The sequence below is a fragment of the Musa acuminata genome, chromosome BXJ2-2 (genome assembly GCF_036884655.1).
Source record: "Musa acuminata AAA Group cultivar baxijiao chromosome BXJ2-2, Cavendish_Baxijiao_AAA, whole genome shotgun sequence".
NCBI lineage: Eukaryota > Viridiplantae > Streptophyta > Magnoliopsida > Zingiberales > Musaceae > Musa > Musa acuminata.
The window spans coordinates 20,840,201-20,859,628 of record NC_088339.1 but is presented as its reverse complement, the minus strand read 5'-3'; the positions used below and the strand labels follow the sequence as shown (position 1 = coordinate 20,859,628).

Sequence of the window (19,428 nt, the reverse complement as noted above, 5' to 3'; positions counted from 1 at the left end):
GAGGCAACGGGCGATGGGAAGGGTGGGTGACGGAGGAGGAGGGGGAGGAGAAGGGAAAAGGGAGGAGGGAGAGGAAGCGATGAGTATTGTCGCTCACGGTGGGAGCAGGGGGCGATGGGTGGAGGCGATGTTGGTCGAGGTCGTAATTAAGGGAAGTCTAATATTAAAGATTTTTTTAGAGGTAAAATTCCACATCGAGTTCACTTCATTAGGTAACTAAAGTCGACATGATCGACTGTACCATCCACAATACGTAGGTAGTGTAATCCCTCCATGTCATCTCAAGCGCGTGGATCCCGGTGGACCATTGTGCCTTTTACTCATCCACGTTCCTTGGGTCTTCCTTGGGTGTCTTTGTCGAGTGACTGAAGATTTGCTCTTAAACCAACCACGGGCCACAAGGGTGATTGGACCGGTCAGGATATGGGTTACATGCCTTCAAGGCGCTTTTCTATTGGTCAAGCCATGTCTGGACGTATTAATCCTGTGGCTTGGCGTTTGGCTCCCGCTGTCCGTGCCAACCCAGGCACCGAGGCCAAGTTGCGGTTTGGGTCCAAACCGGTATACATTATTATAATATTACCTCCCATGTGGGACCCACTCCGTTAAAGTGCCCCTCCATTGACCACATGGAATCTGTACCAACGGTTTTCGCCAGTAGACGCTGTGTTTAAATGGGACCCATATTCGCCAATTTCTCAGTGGAGAGGGTGCAGTTGTGGGGCTCTCTGTGGGGCAGGATGCGTGGCGAAAGCTCCACATAACGGACCAAATTCCCCTCCCAAAAGCCGCCTTGCCTACTCGCCCTCCGGCCACGGTATCCTGCGCCCTCCCCGGCTAACCTGCGCACCCCTCACTCCCTCCTCTTTCATTTCTTTGCTCTTCTCTCTCTCTCTCTGTCTCTCTCTCTCTCTCTCTCTCTCTCTCTCGAGGGTTGGTGGGATTGAAGGGGAGGGCTGGGACTTGGGTGTTTTGGCGCGAGATGTGGGATGCTGCGACCGCTGATAAGGCTGCTGTCGTCGCTCTGGAGGCCGTTTGGCAGGAGAGGAGGCGGCGTCGGCGGCGGGGGTGGTGACGGGGCCGCCTGCCGGGCGGGGCTCCTGTGGTCCCGTGACCTAGGCCGTTGCGCGGGAGGCGAGTTCTCCATGGCCGTGGTCCAGGCCAACCGAGTCCTCGAGGACCAGAGCCGGATCGAGTCCGGCCCCTTCGGCACCTTCGTCGGCGTCTACGACGGCCACGGGGGACCCGACGCCGCGCGATACGTCTGCGACCATCTCTTCGCTCACTTCAGAGGTAGCCTCCGGACATCTTCCCCTCGATTTTCTTGGGAACACTTTGCTTCTTTTTGTAATCTTCTCGTCTGACGCCCAATTTTGATAAAAGTTGTTCTTTTTTGGTCTTTGGTTACTTAACGGTTCATTTTAGGAACATTCATTCGTTGAAAATTGCAGTAATTAGTGCATTTTTCATTCTTTTAGGAAATTTCTTTCTTTTCCATAGTCTATATACTATTTTCTTGAATATTTGATATTTTTTGTGGTTCAGACTCAAGCGGTAGTACAAGGTCGAATTGGAATGCCCGGATCTAACCCTAGAAGAAGATTAATGCACTGCTTTTTTCTTGTGTGCACCTTAATTTTCATGTGAAGTTTGTGTACATTGCCTTTGTCTACTTTATTGCATCAAACCTTGATGTGTTCTATTTAGTCTCACTGTTTTGCATTTATTATGTAAGGGCCTCCAGCTTCATGGCACGGCACTAGTTTAGTTCTTGTTGTGGGAAACAACTTTGAGCCGTGGCCTCGGGGCCGACGTGGCTCGGTTCGGGTCCGGACGACGGGGATCTCCCTGGGGCGTTCCTTGAGCCCGCTGAGGTGGTCGGGTGCGGTGTCCGATCGGGACGGTGTAGCTGTCTCCTCCGGGCAGGAACTCCTCGCCTGCGCGTCCGGCGGGGACCTTCGGCTTCGCACCTGCACAAAGGTCGGGCCGGGGTGCTCAGCCCGACCCCTCCGACGATCAAGTTAGATGATGTGAAGGGGGTTTCAGATGAAGAAGTCTTTTTGTGTGTCTGTTTCTTTTTCTCTCCCTCCCCCCGTTCAAAATGCGAGGGTATTTATAGGGAAGCTTACAGTTTCCTGATGTGCCCGCTTGCAGGGGGCAGGCTGGTAGCGTTTGACACCAACGTTGGCGTGGCGTGAGGAACCGAGCCTGGGTAGGCATTAATGTGCCTCGGCCGACGTTCTGGTCCGTTTGACCAGGTGCAGTCGGGTCGATCGAGGCGTGAGGCGTCATCTGGGGCAGCTGACGTCAGCCCGGGTCTTATCATAATTACTATCCTCATCATATTCCCCCCTAGAAAGAAGCTATGCGTCGGTCGTTGTAACGGGAGTCCGAGGCATGGCTTCCGCTTTCAGGCGGGCTGGTCATGCAGGCGCGGTCTCGGGGAGTATGGAGCCGAGGAGCACGACGCGGGCGGGCTGGCCGCGCAGGTGTGTCTCGAGAAGCATGGAGCTGAGGAGCACGACGCAGGCGGGCTAGCCGCGCAGGTGTGTCTCAGGGAGCATGGAGTTGAGGAGCACGACGCAGGCGGGCTGGCCGCGCAAGTGTGTCTCGGGGAGCATGGAGCCGAGGAGCACGATGCAGGCGGGCTGGCCGCGTAGGTGTGTCTCGGGGGACATGGAGCCGAGGAGCACGACGCAGGCAGGCTGGCCGCGCAGGTGTGGTCTCGGGGAGCATGGAGCCGAGGAGCACGACGCCGGCGGGCTGGCCGCACAGGTGTGGTCTCGGGGAGCATGGAGCCGAGGAGCACGGCGCAGGCGGGCTGGCCGCGCAGGTGTGTCTCGGGGAGCATGGAGCCGAGGAGCACGACGCAAGCAGGCTGGCCGCGCAGGTGTGATCTCGAGAAGCATGGAGCCGAGGAGCACGACGCAGGCGGGCTGACCACGTAGGTGTGTCTCGGGGAGCATGGAGTCGAGGAGCACGACGCAGGCGGGCTGGCCGCGCAGGTGTGGTCTCGGGCATCATACGACCGAGGAGCACGACGCAGACGGGCATGCCACGCAGGTGTGGTCTCGGGCATCATGCAGCCGAGGAGCACGACGCAGGCGGGCAGACCGCGCAGGCGTGGTCATGGGCAACATGGCCGAAGAGTACGACGCAGGCAGGCAGGCTGCGCTGAGGTGGACTCGGGCAGTTTATGGCCGAGGGATACGGCTCAGGCGGGCAGGCCGCCCTGAGGGGAACTCGGCAGTCTACGGCCGAGAGATACGGCTCAGGCGGGAAGGCCGCCCTGAGGAGGACTCGGCACTCTTCTGCCGAGGGATACGGCTCAGGCGGGCAGGCCGCCCTGAGGGGAACTCGGCAGTCTACGGCCGAGAGATACGGCTCAGGCAGGCAGGTCGCCCTGAGGGGAACTCGGCAGTCTACGGTCGAGAGATACGGCTCAGGCGGGAAGGCCACCCTGAGGTGGACTCGGCAGTCTTCGGCCGAGGGATACGACTCAGGCGGGAAGGCCGCCCTGAGGGGAACTCGGCAGTCTACGGCCGAGAGATACGGCTCAGGCGGGAAGGCCGCCTTGAGGTGGACTCGGTAGTCTTCGGCCGAGGGATATGGCAAAGGCCGAGGGACACGACTCAGGCGGGCAGGCCGTGCTGAGGTGGACTCGGGCAGACTGCGGCCGAGCCGTGTATATACCGAAGGGGGTTAGGTCGGAGCTAACCGCGAACCGGGAGGCTGTCAGGTAGATACTGAGCCTTCGCTTGGAAGAGACTGAGGCAGGGCCTAGATTCCTTTTACGAGGACTACATTGGATAGCCACCGCGGATGCTTGACTTCTTCTATGGAGCCCGCTGCCGAAAGTCGTCCCTTCTCCTTACGACCGCCTAGGCCTTCGCCGCGATGTACTGGTTAGCCCGCTGGAGCATCTCTGGCACCGTGGTGGGGGTCACTCCACGAGGGACCAGAGGAATCTGGAAGGTCGCAGGCCCATTATAAACGCCTGCACTAACAGAGAGGGATGAGTGTCCAGCAAACCCTGTATTTGTGTGGCAAAGCGATCCACAAAATGTGAGAGGGGCTCGTCCTCCCTTTGTTTGAGTCCGATGAGCAGTGCCACGGACGGTTTCGGCCGTGCATAGGCCACGAAGTGGAGCTCGAAGTCCTTGACGAGCTGGTCGAAGGAGGCGATCGTTCCGGTCTTCAAGCCGCCATACCACGCGTGGGCCGACCCTCTCAGAGTGGTGGGAAACGCTCTGCACATCAGGGCATCAGAGGTTCCGTATAGCGCCATTTGGGCGCGAAAAGCAGCTACATGGTCCGCTGGGTCGGTGGAGCCATCGTAAGCGTCCAGAGAGGGGAGTTGGAAGTCCGGGGGGACTGTTTGATCTTGTATTTCGGGCGCGAACGGAGACCCTTGGTGTGCGTCCTCCCCGAGCTCTCCCTTTGACCTGCGAACCTCCTTTTCCACTTCGTCAAGCCGCTGACCGACAAAGCGTAGCTGGGCTCGCAGGGAGTCCATAGAATCCAAAGAGAATGCCTCGGGTTCCGGGAGGCCGCTCGGGTTTGCCATCACTGGATCCCCGAGTGGGGCCGGTCGGACCCGAGGCGAAGCGGGGGGCTCTGGAAGTGTCGTGTGGGCCCGAACGGGCGCCTTGCGTTGTCGCAGTGGTTCGATCGCAGGCGGGCGCGCCGGATGAGAAACGAGCGGGATAATGGTTTGCACCATACCCATCAGAGCTCGGACTTGATGGGCGAGGTCCTGAAAGGCCTCGGATGACATGGGCGTTGAGTCTGCTGGGGCGCCGTCGGGCGGCGACAAGCCCGGGTCGTTGAATATTCGTCAATATCGTTCTGAGGTCGTGGCGGGGTGTTTGTCACGATGGTCTCCATGCGAGGGATGTTCTCCCGAGGATTCAGTCGGGTGCGACCTCTCAGCCGTGGGCTCATCTGAGCCGCTCGGGTGATCACCCGACATTCCGGGTCCTCCTTCTAGCGCCAATCTGTTGTGGGAAACAACTTTGAGCCGTGGCCTCGGGGCCGACGCGGCTCAGTTCGGGTCCGGACGACGGGGATCTCCCTGGGGCGTTCCTCGAGCCCGCTGAGGTGGTCGGGTGCGGTTTCCGATCGGGACGGTGTAGCCGTCTCCTTCAGGCAGGAACTCCTCGCCTGCGCGTCCGGCGGGGACCTTCGGCTTCGCACCTGCACAAAGGTCGGGCCGGGGTGCTCGGCACCCCGGCCCGACCCCTCCGACGATTAAGTCAGATGATGTGAAGGGGGTTTCAAATGAAGAAGTCTTTTTGTGTGTCTGTTTCTTTTTCTCTCCCTCCCCCCATTCAGAATGCGAGGGTATTTATAGGGAAGCTTACTATTTCCTGATGTGCCCGCTTGCAGGGGGCAGGCTGGTAGCGTTTGACACCAACGTTGGCGTGGCGTGAGGAACCGAGCCTGGGCAGGCGTTAATGTGCCTCGGCCGGCGTTCTGATCCGTTTGACCAGGTGCAGTCGGGTCGATCGAGGCATGAGGCATCATCTGGGGCAGCTGACGTCAGCCCAGGTCTTATCATAATTACTATCCTCATCAGTTCTGGAAGGCCATGAACAAAATAAGCTTGATGAGAATTGGCATTTGACTTCTTCATAGAACCGGAACTGTGTTATTATGAACTTGAATATTGGAACTTCATCTTTCAAAGGTTTACATCTTCCACAGGCTATCACGTAGGCATGTCCAAACGAAGGAATGTCACCTTCACAAATTTAATTTTATTTTTTGCTTGAATAATCCTTGAAACACTTGAGTGTCATTTTGACACTTCAGTTTAGGTGTTACAATTACTTGTAAAATGAGATTATTATTACATACATGAATCACCTTCTCTCTTAAGCTAGATTTACTTCCACAGTAGAAAGTTTAATTTTGGACCAACTTCTTTTTCCTGAGTTTCTTATGTTAGGCCCTTTTGTTGCTTGCAGTGCTTGTCAGGGTATCACAATTTCCTTTCATAAGTTGTCTATATGAATTAGCTGAAATTTTTACTTAGATTCATTCTTTTTTGATAGTTTTCCAAGTCAGTAGTTGCTGTCTCGATGCAGAAATTTCATCTGGACCACAGGGTGTGACGTGTGATGGCATTCAAAGAGCCTTTCTAGCAACAGAGGAAAGTTTTATTGCACTGGTTTCCCAGCTATGGAACACTCGACCAGATATAGCAACTACAGGCTCATGCTGTCTTGTTGGTGTTGTCTGCCAGCAGACCCTTTACGTGGCTAATCTTGGTGATTCTCGCGTCATTCTTGGAAAGAAAGTCGGCAGCACTGGTGAGATTGCTGCAATATCATTATCAACTGAGCATAATGCTAATGTGGATGCTGTAAGACAGGAGCTTCAGGCACAGCACCCAAATGATCCACAGATTGTCATCCTTAAACATGGAGTTTGGAGAATCAAAGGCATCATACAGGTCAATCTGTTGCAGCGTTTCCAGATATTTTTACAGTGATTCTGTCTGTCTTACTAATGATTTTTCCCTGGTTTGATTGCTTGAATCTTCTTTGTGTTTTAGAACTCCCATGTTTTTAACATTTGCTTTTTCCTACTTCCATTATGTAGTAAGTAGTATTTAAAATATTTAGAGAACATCACATATGATTTCCCTGAGAGAGATTTCAGGGTTTCATTTAACCCACCTGATATTTGATTTGTACTTTACCTACATCATATATCTCTGTTTTGCCACATAGCTTGTTCCCTCACCTTTTGCCACAGTACTTCCATTGCCCCCTTGATGTCTACTGTAAAGGATAAGAAAATCTATAGCCCTATCTATGATTTTAAAATCACAGGAACTTGTATGGTGACAAATAGTACAATTTGGAGTGAGACAAGAGCTTGATAATTGGTATTTCTTCCATTGTCCTCCAAGTCTTTTAGCTATCTGATTTCAACATTGTGATTTGGAGAGGTGGGTTGTTGCTAGGATGTGAGGCATCAGGAGAGTGTCTTGCAGCAGGATGGCGAAGTGGGAGGGGCACTAATGAGTAGGAGACATTGACAAAAAAAAAAAGTCTTTGATAGAGCCCTGAAGAAAATAATATGAGAATTTGAATAGAAGTGGTATATTTATTTTCAGGTGATAAGAGTATATATTGTAGTAGTGTTAGTAAAGCTAGGATAATAGAAAGTTTCCTAGGAATTCCCTTGATATATTTACTTATATATTAATGATCTGTTTTAAGGTCTTACCTTTTTGCAATGCTGATGAATAACTAACTTTACTATGCATATACAAGATAATCTTCCACAATGCATGTTGTCTTGATAATATTGTTGCGATTGATGAGAGTATCGTTAGAAATTTGGAATTAATTATGCAATCAAACTTTAGAAACAAAATGTTTTAAATTAAATAGAAATATGGCCTAATATATGTAGTATCATGTCAGCAGTGCCAAGAGAAGCTTCATTGGTACAGAAATGCCAAGAAAAGAATCATTGGTATAGTTAAAATGGATTGACAATAAGTAAAAAGTTTAGAAATTTGGGGTTCGTTATTTAAAAGGATGGAAATATTTATAAAAATAGTGTTCACAGTGTTAAAGTTGAGATAGTTGAAGAAGAGGACATCAAAAGTATTGTGTGATCATGTGCATCCCTTAGATGAGTGGAAAAAATTAGACAATTGAAACGTCAATTACATTTTATGGGTTGAAATATTGGGCATTCATGAAGGAACATACACAAAAAGTTAATAGTCCTAAAATGATGATGTTAATATAGATGTGTCAAATTACATTCTTTGAAGAATTAAGAGTTCTGATTGAGAATATAATTTGTCATTTGATAAACATGAACATGTTTAAAGGCTACTTATTGATGCACTGGTCGACTGCTGTTCCTTGCATTCAAATTATCAAATTACTTTCTGATCTTGAAATGATTTCTGTAGTTTAATTTGTATGATAAATTGCAGGTCTCTAGATCTATAGGTGATGCATACATGAAACATTCCCAGTATAACAGAGAACCAATCAACCCAAAGTTCAGAATAGCTGAACCCATGAACATGCCTATCTTGACTGCGGATCCGTCTATTATGTTTCATCATCTTGAACAAAGTGACTCTTTCCTCATATTTGCTTCAGATGGTCTATGGGAACATCTAAGTGACCAAAAGGCAGTTGAGATTGTTCACAGTCATCCACGTGCAGTAAGCATCTTCACCTCATTGTTATTGCTCGTATCATCTCATGCTATTTGCTTTTCCTTCTATCTTTTTTTTAGTTTCTCTTATGAAGAACATTCATGCATTTTTCTTTATATTAGATATTTCTTTTCTTTGTTTGAGTAATATCGGGCTGAGTGTTATACATATCCTTAGTGCTTACTTATATGGACATATCAGAGTTTTGAAAATAAAGACAATCTGTAGTCTTATATGAGTCATTACTTACTCGTGGCACAACTGAAGCTCTTTATGGAGCCTTACTGATGCTGTTTTTGGAGTGCTTATCATACTTCTAGAAGTCACTTGCATATAAAGCTAGAGTAGAGTGCAAAATATTTGTATGAACAATGGAGCTACGTCACTGTCATATGCAAACTGCACTCTCTTCTTTATATCGAGATGTATAATTATAATCAAGCCTTTAACCTTCACTTTTATCAAATTCGTTCTACATGCCAAAGTTCCAGGATTGATTTAACATACATCCCAAATCCCAATCTGAATTTAACTCACACATTCTGCAGCCTTATTCTGTCCTTCATTGATTGACATTATATCTAAATGTTTTTCCCTGTTTTGCTTTTTGTATTATTATTTTTCATGTTGTAGGGAAGTGCAAAAGGTCTCATTAAAGCTGCTCTCCATGAAGCAGCAAGAAAACGAGAGATGCGATATTCAGATCTCAAAAGGATTGACAAGAAGGTCCGCCGGCATTTTCATGATGATATTACTGTCATCATTATATTCCTTAATCATGAGAAGGTTCAAGATCACATGCAAGTTCCTCAGTTTTCAGTTCGAGGTGCTTTGGATCATTGAAGCACATGAAGAGTTCTTTCAAAATTCCAAAACATTCTCTAACTGATGATCAACACAGCCAGTATCGAAAGTTTCTTTATTTGGAAGATTGATTGCTTTGTGGGGTTTTAATGACCATGAAAAGTTTGTCATATTTCTTTTATTATAAAAGCATTTTTTTTACCTTGTATTTAAACTGTTGTGCTGTCAGATACATAATTTCTTGACTTTGGATAGCAATTTCAAATAAACCTGTTCTTGATGTTTTTACTGTATTTCCCTGCTCATCCTCTCTCTTCCTTTTGTTTTATTGAAGGGGGCCTGTGATGCTTTAATAGAGTAGATTGTTGACAGTCAGTAAGAATCAATGATCAAACAAGATTTGCCATGCAGCAGCATTTTAATATCTGCAGTTCTCTGCATAATGTATAATATTTAGTTGAGTAATGGACTCTGGCAGTATATTGGGTTATCAAGCTTGGGTGATCCCTTGTCTTTTTTCTTTTCTTTTTTGTTCTTTAAAATTTTGCCAATAAAACAATGCTTGCACCATTGCCACCTGTGTAGACATCTGTAGCCAAAATTTCAGTTTCTAGATAGCTTCCTAAGCACAATCCCAAGGGCTGTTGTTGACATGTGTGAGAGGCATGATGACACTCGATTCACCCATGTATCATCCTCTAACAATTTGATTTATCATCATTCATGAGGATATCTTTGGAGATCAATCTCAAGAGGCAGATGAAAGAAAGACTTTTGGGACATGCTTTAGATCTGTCAAAAAGTAGGTCAAATGAGTCATTTGATTTCACACATGTAAAGAGTATTCTGGCTCATCATGTCATCCAATGGAAATTCTTGGGGTATCTCACAGCACTGGGTCATTTTTTAGGGTAGAAATAATCATGTCAATTCACTTGATTAAATTTGCCCCTTAATCTAGAGGTCCTTTTAGCAATTTGTAATGTGATAATTCTTTTTGGTGTGCTCTACAAACATGTGAAGCCAGTACTCTTGATTGCATGATCCTCATGTCACCATGCTTAAGATTTCTTACTGAGAAGAAGGTAATTCAAACTCATGACCTTTGAATTATTAGCAAGTATTGGATTTGGTTTCCTCACATACTGTTACAAAAAGAAAAGGTAGATTAAGCTAATGTTGAAATAATATATTAAAAGATAAAATTCAAGAGCATAAATATTATTATCCTTGGGGTAAAATATGGTCTTGTGTATGAGAATTAACCGATATTTTCATCGTCTCAAGATTGAACCAAAAACTCTTTTATCTTATATCATCGAGGATGTTTTCACGAGGAAAAAAAGAACGAGAAGGATATGAGGATCAGAGAGGGAGAGGCAGTAGTAGTTTAGGAATCCATTGATTGGCTGCATGTTCATTGGTGTGGGAGAAGAACATGATCTTTGCCATAACCAAATCCTCTCATGTCACTTCTCTTTCTTCTCTCCTCAATCTTTATCATCTCCTCTGATCTCATATATTTTGAGTTTGACGGAGATAAGATTTCCCCTTTCCTCTTAATATGCATAAGTAGGAGAGGGACATCTTATTGTATTCAAGCTAAAGCTTCTTATCTTCAATAAAACTTTTTTAATAATTGTTCTTATCTTCTATTATTTTTATCATGGTATCAGAGCAGTGAAAAAAGCGAAGCTTCGCTCTTGCCTTCGGCCAGCGACCAACACCGCTGCAACCAAATTCCTAAGAGGCTCCACGGCCAATCCTCATCTTCCTCACCGTGATAGTCTTCGTTGATCTGCCAACAGTTGGCGGACTTAAGGAAAACAAAGGGCGGACTTAAGGAGAACAAAGGGCGGACTTAAGGGGAACGAAAGGAACACCTATGCCCTCACAACAACAACAATCATAGTAGCATCAGCGATCTACTCTTGCTCTACTCACGACTCTCGCTCGTAAACCATTCTTTGCATCGATCCTCCTAATCTGTATACGTAGGAGAGGGACAGAACAACTTTAGGAGAGGGACATGATAGCTTATTATATTCAAACTAAAGTTTCTTATCTTCAATAAAGTTTCTTCAATAATTGTTCTTATCTTCTATTATTTTCGTTGCACCACAAATGTCATTAATTGCTCTTCTATGTATCAACCAACCTGTCTGTGTGTCTGTGTGTGTCTGTTTGCATTGATCCTCCTAATCTATATATGTAGGAGAGGGACATGATAGCTTTAGGAGAGGGACAGGATAACTTATTATATTTAAGCTAAAGCTTCTTCAATAATTGTTCTTATCTTCTATTATTTTCGTTGTACCACAAATGTCATTAATTGCTCTTCTATGTATCAACCAACCTATCTATGTGTCTGTATGTGTGTGTTTGCATCGATCCTTCTAATCTATATATGTAGGAGAGGGATAGGATAGCTTTAGAAGAGGGACAGGATAACTTATTATATTCAAGCTAAAGCTTCATATCTTCGATAAAGATTCTTCATTCTTATCTTCTATTATTTTCATTACACTACAAATGTCATTAATTGCTCTTATATGTATCAACCAACCTATCTGGGTGTGTGTGTGTTCATACGAAGAACTGGTTTCGAACGAAAGACAAAAGTCTCACTCTCATTCATGGCAGCCTCTATACAAGCTCTTAACTTCTTGGCCACAGCCCGAGCACACGTCGCAGCACATCGATCACCTCGAGCCCGTTCACTCCTCCTGCTTCGATCCAGGCAAAAGCCATGCATCAAGAAGAAGGAAGCGAGAGCATCCAAGACTGAGAGAAACGGAGGTAGAACTGCCTTGTGCAATCCGAGGTCCATGAGCTGTGTCGAGGAGAAGATGACGAACCTGCGGCGACGCATCCCGCATTGTGAGTCGATGGAGCTCGACGGGCTCTTCCTTGAAGTGGCCGGCCACATCATGTGCCTGCAATTGCAAGTGAAGGTGATTCAGATGATGGTGAAAGCGTTGTCACCCCGTGAATCCGACGAGTGATTTCTCGTGGAGTACTTCCTCCTTGCGTTCTCTTTGTTTCTTTCTCTTCTTTTTTGAGATTTTGTATTCTCTTTGTCTTTTGGTTTCTTTTATTCTCTTTTCGCGTGATCTTGAGACTGCTAATAAAGATGAATGAGGAGGAGTTCTTAGGAACAGAGATTGGCATGTGGTGGATATGTTTACAATAAACTGTACATATCTTTTTTAATATCTTACAATTCCAATTCCTTCAACAAGTTTTTTTTTCTAAAGATAAGCAATCTCCTTTTTATTATTTAAAATATATAATTACCTAAAAAAATTAATTTTACTAAATATAACCCTTTAATTACTAATCATATTCATATTTCTCATACCCCCTTAATTATCTCGACACTTTATAGGTCAATGTAGGGACTCAGGAAGATGACATCTTTCAAGTTATTATAAAAATATCTTAAATATCATCTTCAAGATGATATATCCTAAGTTGTTAGAGAAACATCTAAAATATAATCTTTTTGATGTGTAACGTAACGTTTTAAACCCTAAAAACATTAAATCGATCTAATAAACATAAGAAAATTATTTTTCACCTTCTTTGATTTTTAAATCATCCATTATTTATTTTTTCTTATTACTTTGCATCATCATCGACGAAGAAAGATGCTACGAGGAGGAAGAAGAGAATGAAAAAAAAAAAAACGGTACGAGAGTTAAGTTAAGAATATTTACATCTACTTATAAAAGAAATCTTAAATAATAAAAAAATTATAAATATAGTAATAGAAACAAGATGAGGAGTTCACTGATGGCTGAGTGGTTCTGCTTAAAAAGGATGTGCTTATTTTGTTTGAGGTAGTGTACTTGCATTTTCTTCAACAAGATTTATGCATCACAATTATTACTAGGAAAATTTGGATTCTGAGAGTAAGAGGAGCTGAAATCAACAAAATTATTCTTTGGGAACAAAAATATTCTTTTAGCTGATAGCTAAAATTTCATCATTAAGTAGGATTAAGAATGAAATTTCTGCCCTTCTTTTAAGAGCAAAACAATGAGATTTATAGTTAATTTCTTGTGCATCAACCATAGTGACAAGATACATAAGTTTGTTTTCTTTAAGCACATCTAATTCAGAATTGTTGGCTTTATTTTTCTTTCTTTTATTTTGTTTCTTTCTAAGAGGAATTTTTTGGACCAATAAATTGTAAAATTCATGCAAGATATCATTTGGACTCTTATTCACACCTAAGTATGGGCAAAACCCACTCATGTGACATCGATAACTAAATAAATAAATAAGGATGAATTTAGAAAAAATATTTTTGAAAAATTTTCACGCAACACTGCTAATCACATGAAAATACCATTTTACCCATATCTTTATCGGATATGTCGTCGCCACCCTTACCTTCCTGCATTGTCTTTGTCTTCATGAATCTCGTGAGTCATACCACCTCCTTTCTCACTTATGATCAATTGTGAGGAGAGCTTGTAGGCGATAGTTAATACACATGCTAATCCCTCTTTGTCCCTTATGATCAACACGGGGATGTGTGGGTTGCCCACTCTCCTTTATCTGTGGTCAGTGACTAAGCCTGTGAGCTGCCCTATCTTCTTTCTCACCCATGGTCGAAGACGAGGGAGACTATAGATAATGACAAAGGCATGTCCTTCCGCCACAAAAAACACATGCACTGGTTGCTCCCTCTCCTTCCTTGCCTACGATCGATGACGAGAGGAATCCATAGACCCTGATGGTGAGAGGAGCTTGTGGGCAATCGAGACAGCTATTGAGGTCCAATGAGGGTAAGATCTCCGCCGTTGGTCACTTACACTATGGGTGATGGACGAGAATTTCTTAAAATTTTACGGGACGGGTTGATAGGAGTAGAATGGATATATGAAAAAATGAATACTATTCGAAAATTTTTCTAATGTTAACGCGTTATTTGAAAAATTATCAAGTTTTAGGATTTTTTTAAAAGGAATTCGCTCAATAAATAAATAAAAAAAAGCTGAGAAGGGTTTATTGGGCCGGCAAGCTATGAGATTCGTGCGACGGTTTATTGGACGGAATCCCCACTGATGTTTCATGTGACGTCGATAACTAAATAAATAAATAAGAAAAATGTTCGAAGAACCCTAAGCTGAGAGAGCAGAGAACTTGAAGTGCGGAAGCCGGATTCGACCACCACCACTACTACCGGAGCCGAAGTCTTCCTGGGATCCTTGCCTCCTCGCAAATGGCGGCTGCTGCCTCGGCTTCGTTGCCTACTTCGCCCGCCGCGGTCACGGAGAGGAGGGGTATCCCGGGAGCATCATTCGTGGAGGACGTCGAGACCTATCTCAAACAATCCGGCCTCGATGCCAACTCCTCCCTCGCCTTCCTTCAAGAGAGGTTCTTTCGTCTCTTTTTCTCCTCTATATTCTTTCAAGTGGCGACGGATCAGATGCTTCGATCTGAATTTATCTACACTTTTGTTTTGTTGTTGTTCTTCCTCTTCCGATCATTGGTATCACGTTTTCTTTTGGGGCTCTTCTTTTCTGTAACACGTTGTACTTTTCAAATTAGTAAGTGTTGTTTGTGTCGCTTTGATCTCTCTCAATTCTTTCTTGGTTCAGTTGCTTTTCAAGTTACTTTTGGATTTCATTTGTATACATTTGTTGTTTCATTAATCTGATGATTACTATCCTCGAAAAATCTCTTCTTGGGACTCATTGGATATGTTGATCTGCGTCGTCATCTTTATATATGCGAATAAATTGGTAAAGTTGCAGTTATAAGATAGAGCTCCAATTGCCTGTTTATTGTCTATTTTTCTTAGGTTCTTTTTGTGACACCCTAAGTTTAGCCTTAAGTCCAATACGAGAGAAGAATTGAGTTAGTTTATAAGGTTAATGGGTCCAGTATCCCTTTTTTGGGCTTAATAATTTTGGATAAGTAGTTAGTTAATGAACTAGTTTTCCTACTGGTTCAGATCGAGAGTGGACCCTATTACCACGCTTGGTCAGAAGCCCAAGTGGTAAATGACTATCCGTGGATGGGATGGGAGGCATTTCATGGCGTCGCCACCATTGGATTGAGCCTGTGATGCCCTACTAGATTGATTCTAGATATTGTTTGGCTTTGATGAGGACTTGATGTGTGAGGAGAATTAAGTTGGTCTTGAGGACTAGATGGGTCTACTATGATTGATTTCAGCTTAGCATTTTGGGTCAATGGTTCATATTTATCATGTTAATGGGCCAGAGCATTGTTGAGATATCTGGATTGGTTAGTGCATTGAAGCACAAGGGATAGGTTTTAGGTCGAGTCCATGTGTGAGCGTCATGTATGTCATTTGATGTAATAAAAAATTTTTCTAGTGAAAAAAATGTTAATGGGTCAGTAATGCTATCATATGTTGGATTGTGACACTTTGAAACTTTAAGAGGAATTGATCCTGGGTTGATGTTTCAAGGATTAGATCTATTTCTCCATTGTACTTTAGTAAGCAGCATGGAATTTCAATTGTTTATCTACTTGAACATTTGAATTAGGATGATGTACAAATAACTTACTTCAGACGGTATGATTCTTACAAAGGACTTACTGATATTACATGGAACTATTTTTATTTTTCATGGATTAAAAATTCCTAACTGTTGCAAACATTGGGTATACCTTCTCTATTTATGTTGATGCTTTATACAAGTTTGCTATCATTCTTCTCAGGCTTCAGCAGTATAAGATTGTGGAAATGAAACTTCTGGCACAGCAAAGGGATCTCCAGGTTGTTCTCTTTTCTTGGTTTACTTTCTAAAAAGTAGATGATGCAAATGTTCTGCTTGAACTTATACGTGACTATTTGATGAAAAGTCACTTGTATGTCATCTAAACTTTGTGCCACATGAGCTTCCTCATTAAATTTTAAAAAAATCACAGGGCTTTCATGTTAAACCTCTGAGATAGTAGGTCATTTGTTTGAGGAAAGAGAACTACAATTATTTTCCTTAATGTGAATTTTCTTTGAGAGAAAACTTTTTGTGTCTTTATTGTGGGTTGTTTATTAAAGCTTGATGCTTAAAGAACTGACCTTTTCAGTTATGTTAGTGCAGGCAAAAATTCCTGATATCGAGAAGTGCCTAGATGTTGTTGCCACATTAGAAGCCAAGAAAGGCACTGGTGAGGTTCGTTTCAAGTAATTCATCGATCTTCTATAACTTATGTCATTGTCCTGCTCTTGATATAAGTTTACTTGGAATGTTAACTTTGAAACAACAATCCTTATGCAGGTTAGTATTTCTATTTCTTATTGGGCTCATTCATATTGTGCAATTAATTTTCTGCTCGTATCATCTTACAACTGAGTAAAACATAAGGATCGCTTTTGTTGTGTAAGATGCTATTGAGGCACAAATTTAAAGTTTAATGACCAATTAATAAGCTCATTGATGTTTTAGTGCCATTCCTTTTTTGAAGTGATTGATCTGTATGAGTTATCTAGCAGAATCACTTTGTCACTACCGAATGCCCCAATTTACACAGTTTCCCTTCATGTACCTCTCTCCTTTCCCATCTGTTTTCACCGTTGAATAGTCTGTTTTACATGGGGATGAATTTTCATATATGTAGTGCATTAAGGTTCATTATAGGAAATCCTCATCAGGTCCAGTCCTAAGATGAAAGTCGAAACATTGCTGTCCTCTCATATCATGATGACAGTTTTCATACTCTGGGATATGTGCTTGGCCAAATATATAAAATTTATTTAAAACATAACTTGCTTTGCCAAGAAAAAAAGCATTCATCAAGCTGTATATCATTTGAGTTTTTATATAATGTAAAATATGCATACAGTAATTTGAAAATCGTATGTCTATAATGCATAGTTTTTTCACCAACAAAAATATATCCTTCCATTTTTATGGATTTGCTTCACAATATACATTAATTATATTTTTTATGTTAAACTATGCATTAAGAACTACAAGATCAGTTAATTGGTGGCAGAAGTTGGTCGTTTGAAAACTGCAGCTTTAGCATCTGGATGAAAGTAAAATCATGGTGGTGAAATTTCTAATTAACTGAAGATTGAAGTGTGGAGGTAGTTTATTAACTTTGTTTATTAGTTTGAGGTTAATTGTGCTCCTCTTGCATCCCCAATTTTAGCTTCTCAAACTCGAGTCACGCATTAGTCAAGTGTTCGATATTGAGTATTCATTGTATGTCAAAATAATTTTAAAATAAATTGAGATACAAATAACGGACTTCCAGTGTAATATTTCCTTCCCTTCTGTATAGGAACAGAATGAAAATTAAATAAGTGGTTTTGGAAAGTTCTGAAAATTTTAAATAACTTGCAAAATGGTGCAAAGAAAGGTCACCACTATAAATTGAAGGATGCAAGCTTAGCCACCTGCTTCTGCTTGGCTTTTTTGAATTATTTCCTTCTTCATTAAAGTTTCCAGTCCTTTACTTCAGCACCTGATTATCTTAAAATATTTGGTTCTTTCTTTTTCATTCATGTTAACTGAAATCAAGGAAAACAAGGTTTTCTGAATGTAAATCAGGTAAATGTGAAGTTTAATCAATACCTGATTCTGTTGCACAAACTATTTCATCATCTTATTGAGGGCCACTCTAATCTGCTTATACGTGTGATTATATGCCCAACAAAACACTGTGGTTTGATGTAACTACAGGACTTTTAACATTAGAGGTTTATTATATTAGTTGAGAAGTTTATACCTATTTCTGTGTTTTGAATTGATTGGAAAGGTTCAAGTGAATAGTTGCCAATATCCTATAATTCATCACTCATCGTTTGTTTTGAAGAGATTAGTTGCAGCATCCAGGTTGTTGTGGACAATTTTCCAATAGATATCAATAGACAATTTTCAGAGAATTTGATTCTCAATTTTGGCAATATAAACAATTGCAGGCACTCATTGCTGATTTTGAAGTGTCTGAAGGCATTTATTCACGGGCAAAAATCGAGGATAGTGATTCGGTGTGCCTTTGGTTGGGAGCAAATGTCATGCTCGAGTATTCCTTGAAAGAGGTTGGTTCTTTTCTTTCTTTTCTCAATGTGTCGTGTCATGTAGTTTCAGATCTTAGAAAGTTTTAGGTGTTGATACATTCGATATCCACCTAAATTTTCATAGGCAAAGGCCCTCCTAGAAAAGAACTTAGAAAATGCTAAAGCCAGTTTGGAAGTCCTTGTTGCTGATCTGCAGTTCTTGAGGGATCAAGTTACCATAACTCAGGTACCTGTTCCAGTTCTTTGTATCCGATGTCCAAAGGAAACACATAGAATCTTTAATAAGGTGGCAAACTCATTCAAATATCTCATGCATGACCATCTGAGATCATGATGTATGTGCAGGTCACCGTTGCCCGGGTGTACAACTGGGATGTTCACCAGCGAAGAATCAAACAAGTTACAAAAGAAGAGTGATCCTTTTTGCAATAGCTTTCAGTCGCTAAACTGGAGCTCTCTCGGTTTGATGTGTTTGCTTAGTTGCTGTTTCCTACGTTACAGTGCTACTCTCCTAGAATGGGATGTTGTTTTTATGAAGTTATTGTGCTAAAAAGAATTAATTATTTATGTCGATCCTAGACGTAACATATTTCCACAGTACATTTTTGAGCATGTTCTGAGTTACACTAATTGGAAACTGATTATTTTGTTCCTAAGAGAGTAGGAAAGTCTTTACTGAAATATTTTGTGAAGAGTATTCAGATAACAGGACTTGGAAGTTTGTGGTTTCTACCTTTTAGTTGTGACGGGGAATACCTTTTAGTTGTGACACGTGACTTTTGTGTGATGTCCAGATTGGAAGAAGGAGATAGACATTGTCCTCCATCGGTTTGTTCACGTGGATAAGGGTCTAACGGAGAATGTTACAGCTGGTCTTACCCTTATTGCCCATTGCCCACGTGAAGAAAAGATTGGGATAGAGGTGATTGAGGGTTATCTTATCGTAGGGTATTTTATAGAATATTTTGTTCATTTACTATCTTAGTTTTAGTATAATTATAAGGGATCATTTTTCACGAGTTGCATTTACTACCTGGGGTTACTACTTGGAAAACCTTTCTTGACCTTGATTTTCACGTGGGTGGCACGGGAGATTGGTGTTTTCACCTAAGAGCACCTTGAATAACTTTGCGCATATGGGCTTAGACTACATTGGGCTGATTAGAATATTAATGATATCTTTTCATAATATTTTTGGTATTAGAATGAAAGCTTAATATCGTAGGAATGCTCGCTCGTTGATCCTTTCAATGAACCCTCGAGTGAAGAGACTTTGCCCTTAACCTATAGTATTTTTACTTAAGGGGGACAACAATCACCCTTTTCACACATCGATACATCCACCTTGATATAGACATTGATGAAATATTGACATCTATTTAATAACCCGAGTCTCTCATCTCTAAGGATGGTC

At 42.7% G+C, this 19,428-nt stretch overlaps 2 protein-coding genes across 5 annotated transcripts; both read left to right on the top strand.

Moving 5' to 3' along the window:
- Positions 1 to 784: 784 nt before the first annotated feature.
- Positions 785 to 9,294, top strand: LOC103969753 (probable protein phosphatase 2C 42). Of its 4 annotated transcripts, none has more exons than XM_009383406.3 (4): positions 785 to 1,293; positions 6,057 to 6,457; positions 7,967 to 8,203; positions 8,874 to 9,294. In XM_009383406.3, the coding sequence occupies exons 1-4, from the start codon at positions 990 to 992 to the stop codon at positions 9,084 to 9,086; spliced, it is 1,155 nt and encodes a 384-aa protein (XP_009381681.2). In that variant the 5' UTR covers positions 785 to 989; the 3' UTR covers positions 9,087 to 9,294. The 4 variants fall into 4 exon arrangements, with proteins under 4 accessions (XP_009381681.2, XP_009381695.2, XP_009381688.2 ...); XM_009383420.3 differs by having other exon boundaries at positions 788 to 1,293; positions 6,090 to 6,457; XM_009383413.3 differs by having other exon boundaries at positions 788 to 1,293; positions 8,831 to 9,294.
- Positions 9,295 to 14,083: 4,789 nt separating this feature from the next.
- Positions 14,084 to 18,626, top strand: LOC103969742 (prefoldin subunit 3). The gene is made up of 6 exons (XM_009383396.3): positions 14,084 to 14,389; positions 15,707 to 15,764; positions 16,090 to 16,161; positions 17,916 to 18,035; positions 18,139 to 18,240; positions 18,360 to 18,626. The coding sequence occupies exons 1-6, from the start codon at positions 14,235 to 14,237 to the stop codon at positions 18,429 to 18,431; spliced, it is 579 nt and encodes a 192-aa protein (XP_009381671.2). The 5' UTR covers positions 14,084 to 14,234; the 3' UTR covers positions 18,432 to 18,626.
- The last annotated feature ends 802 nt before the right edge of the window (positions 18,627 to 19,428 follow it).

Coding starts and splice junctions, on each gene's coding strand:
- LOC103969742 (XM_009383396.3), top strand. CDS start 14,235: ATGGCGGCTGCTGCCTCGGCTTCGTTGCCTACTTCGCCCGCCGCGGTC. Junction 16,162..17,915: donor CCAAGAAAGGCACTGGTGAG/GTTCGTTTCAAG, acceptor AAACAATTGCAG/GCACTCATTGCTGATTTTGA. Junction 18,036..18,138: donor TCGAGTATTCCTTGAAAGAG/GTTGGTTCTTTT, acceptor AAATTTTCATAG/GCAAAGGCCCTCCTAGAAAA.
- LOC103969753 (XM_009383406.3), top strand. CDS start 990: ATGCTGCGACCGCTGATAAGGCTGCTGTCGTCGCTCTGGAGGCCGTTT. Junction 1,294..6,056: donor TCTCTTCGCTCACTTCAGAG/GTAGCCTCCGGA, acceptor CTTTTTTGATAG/TTTTCCAAGTCAGTAGTTGC. Junction 6,458..7,966: donor GAATCAAAGGCATCATACAG/GTCAATCTGTTG, acceptor GATAAATTGCAG/GTCTCTAGATCTATAGGTGA.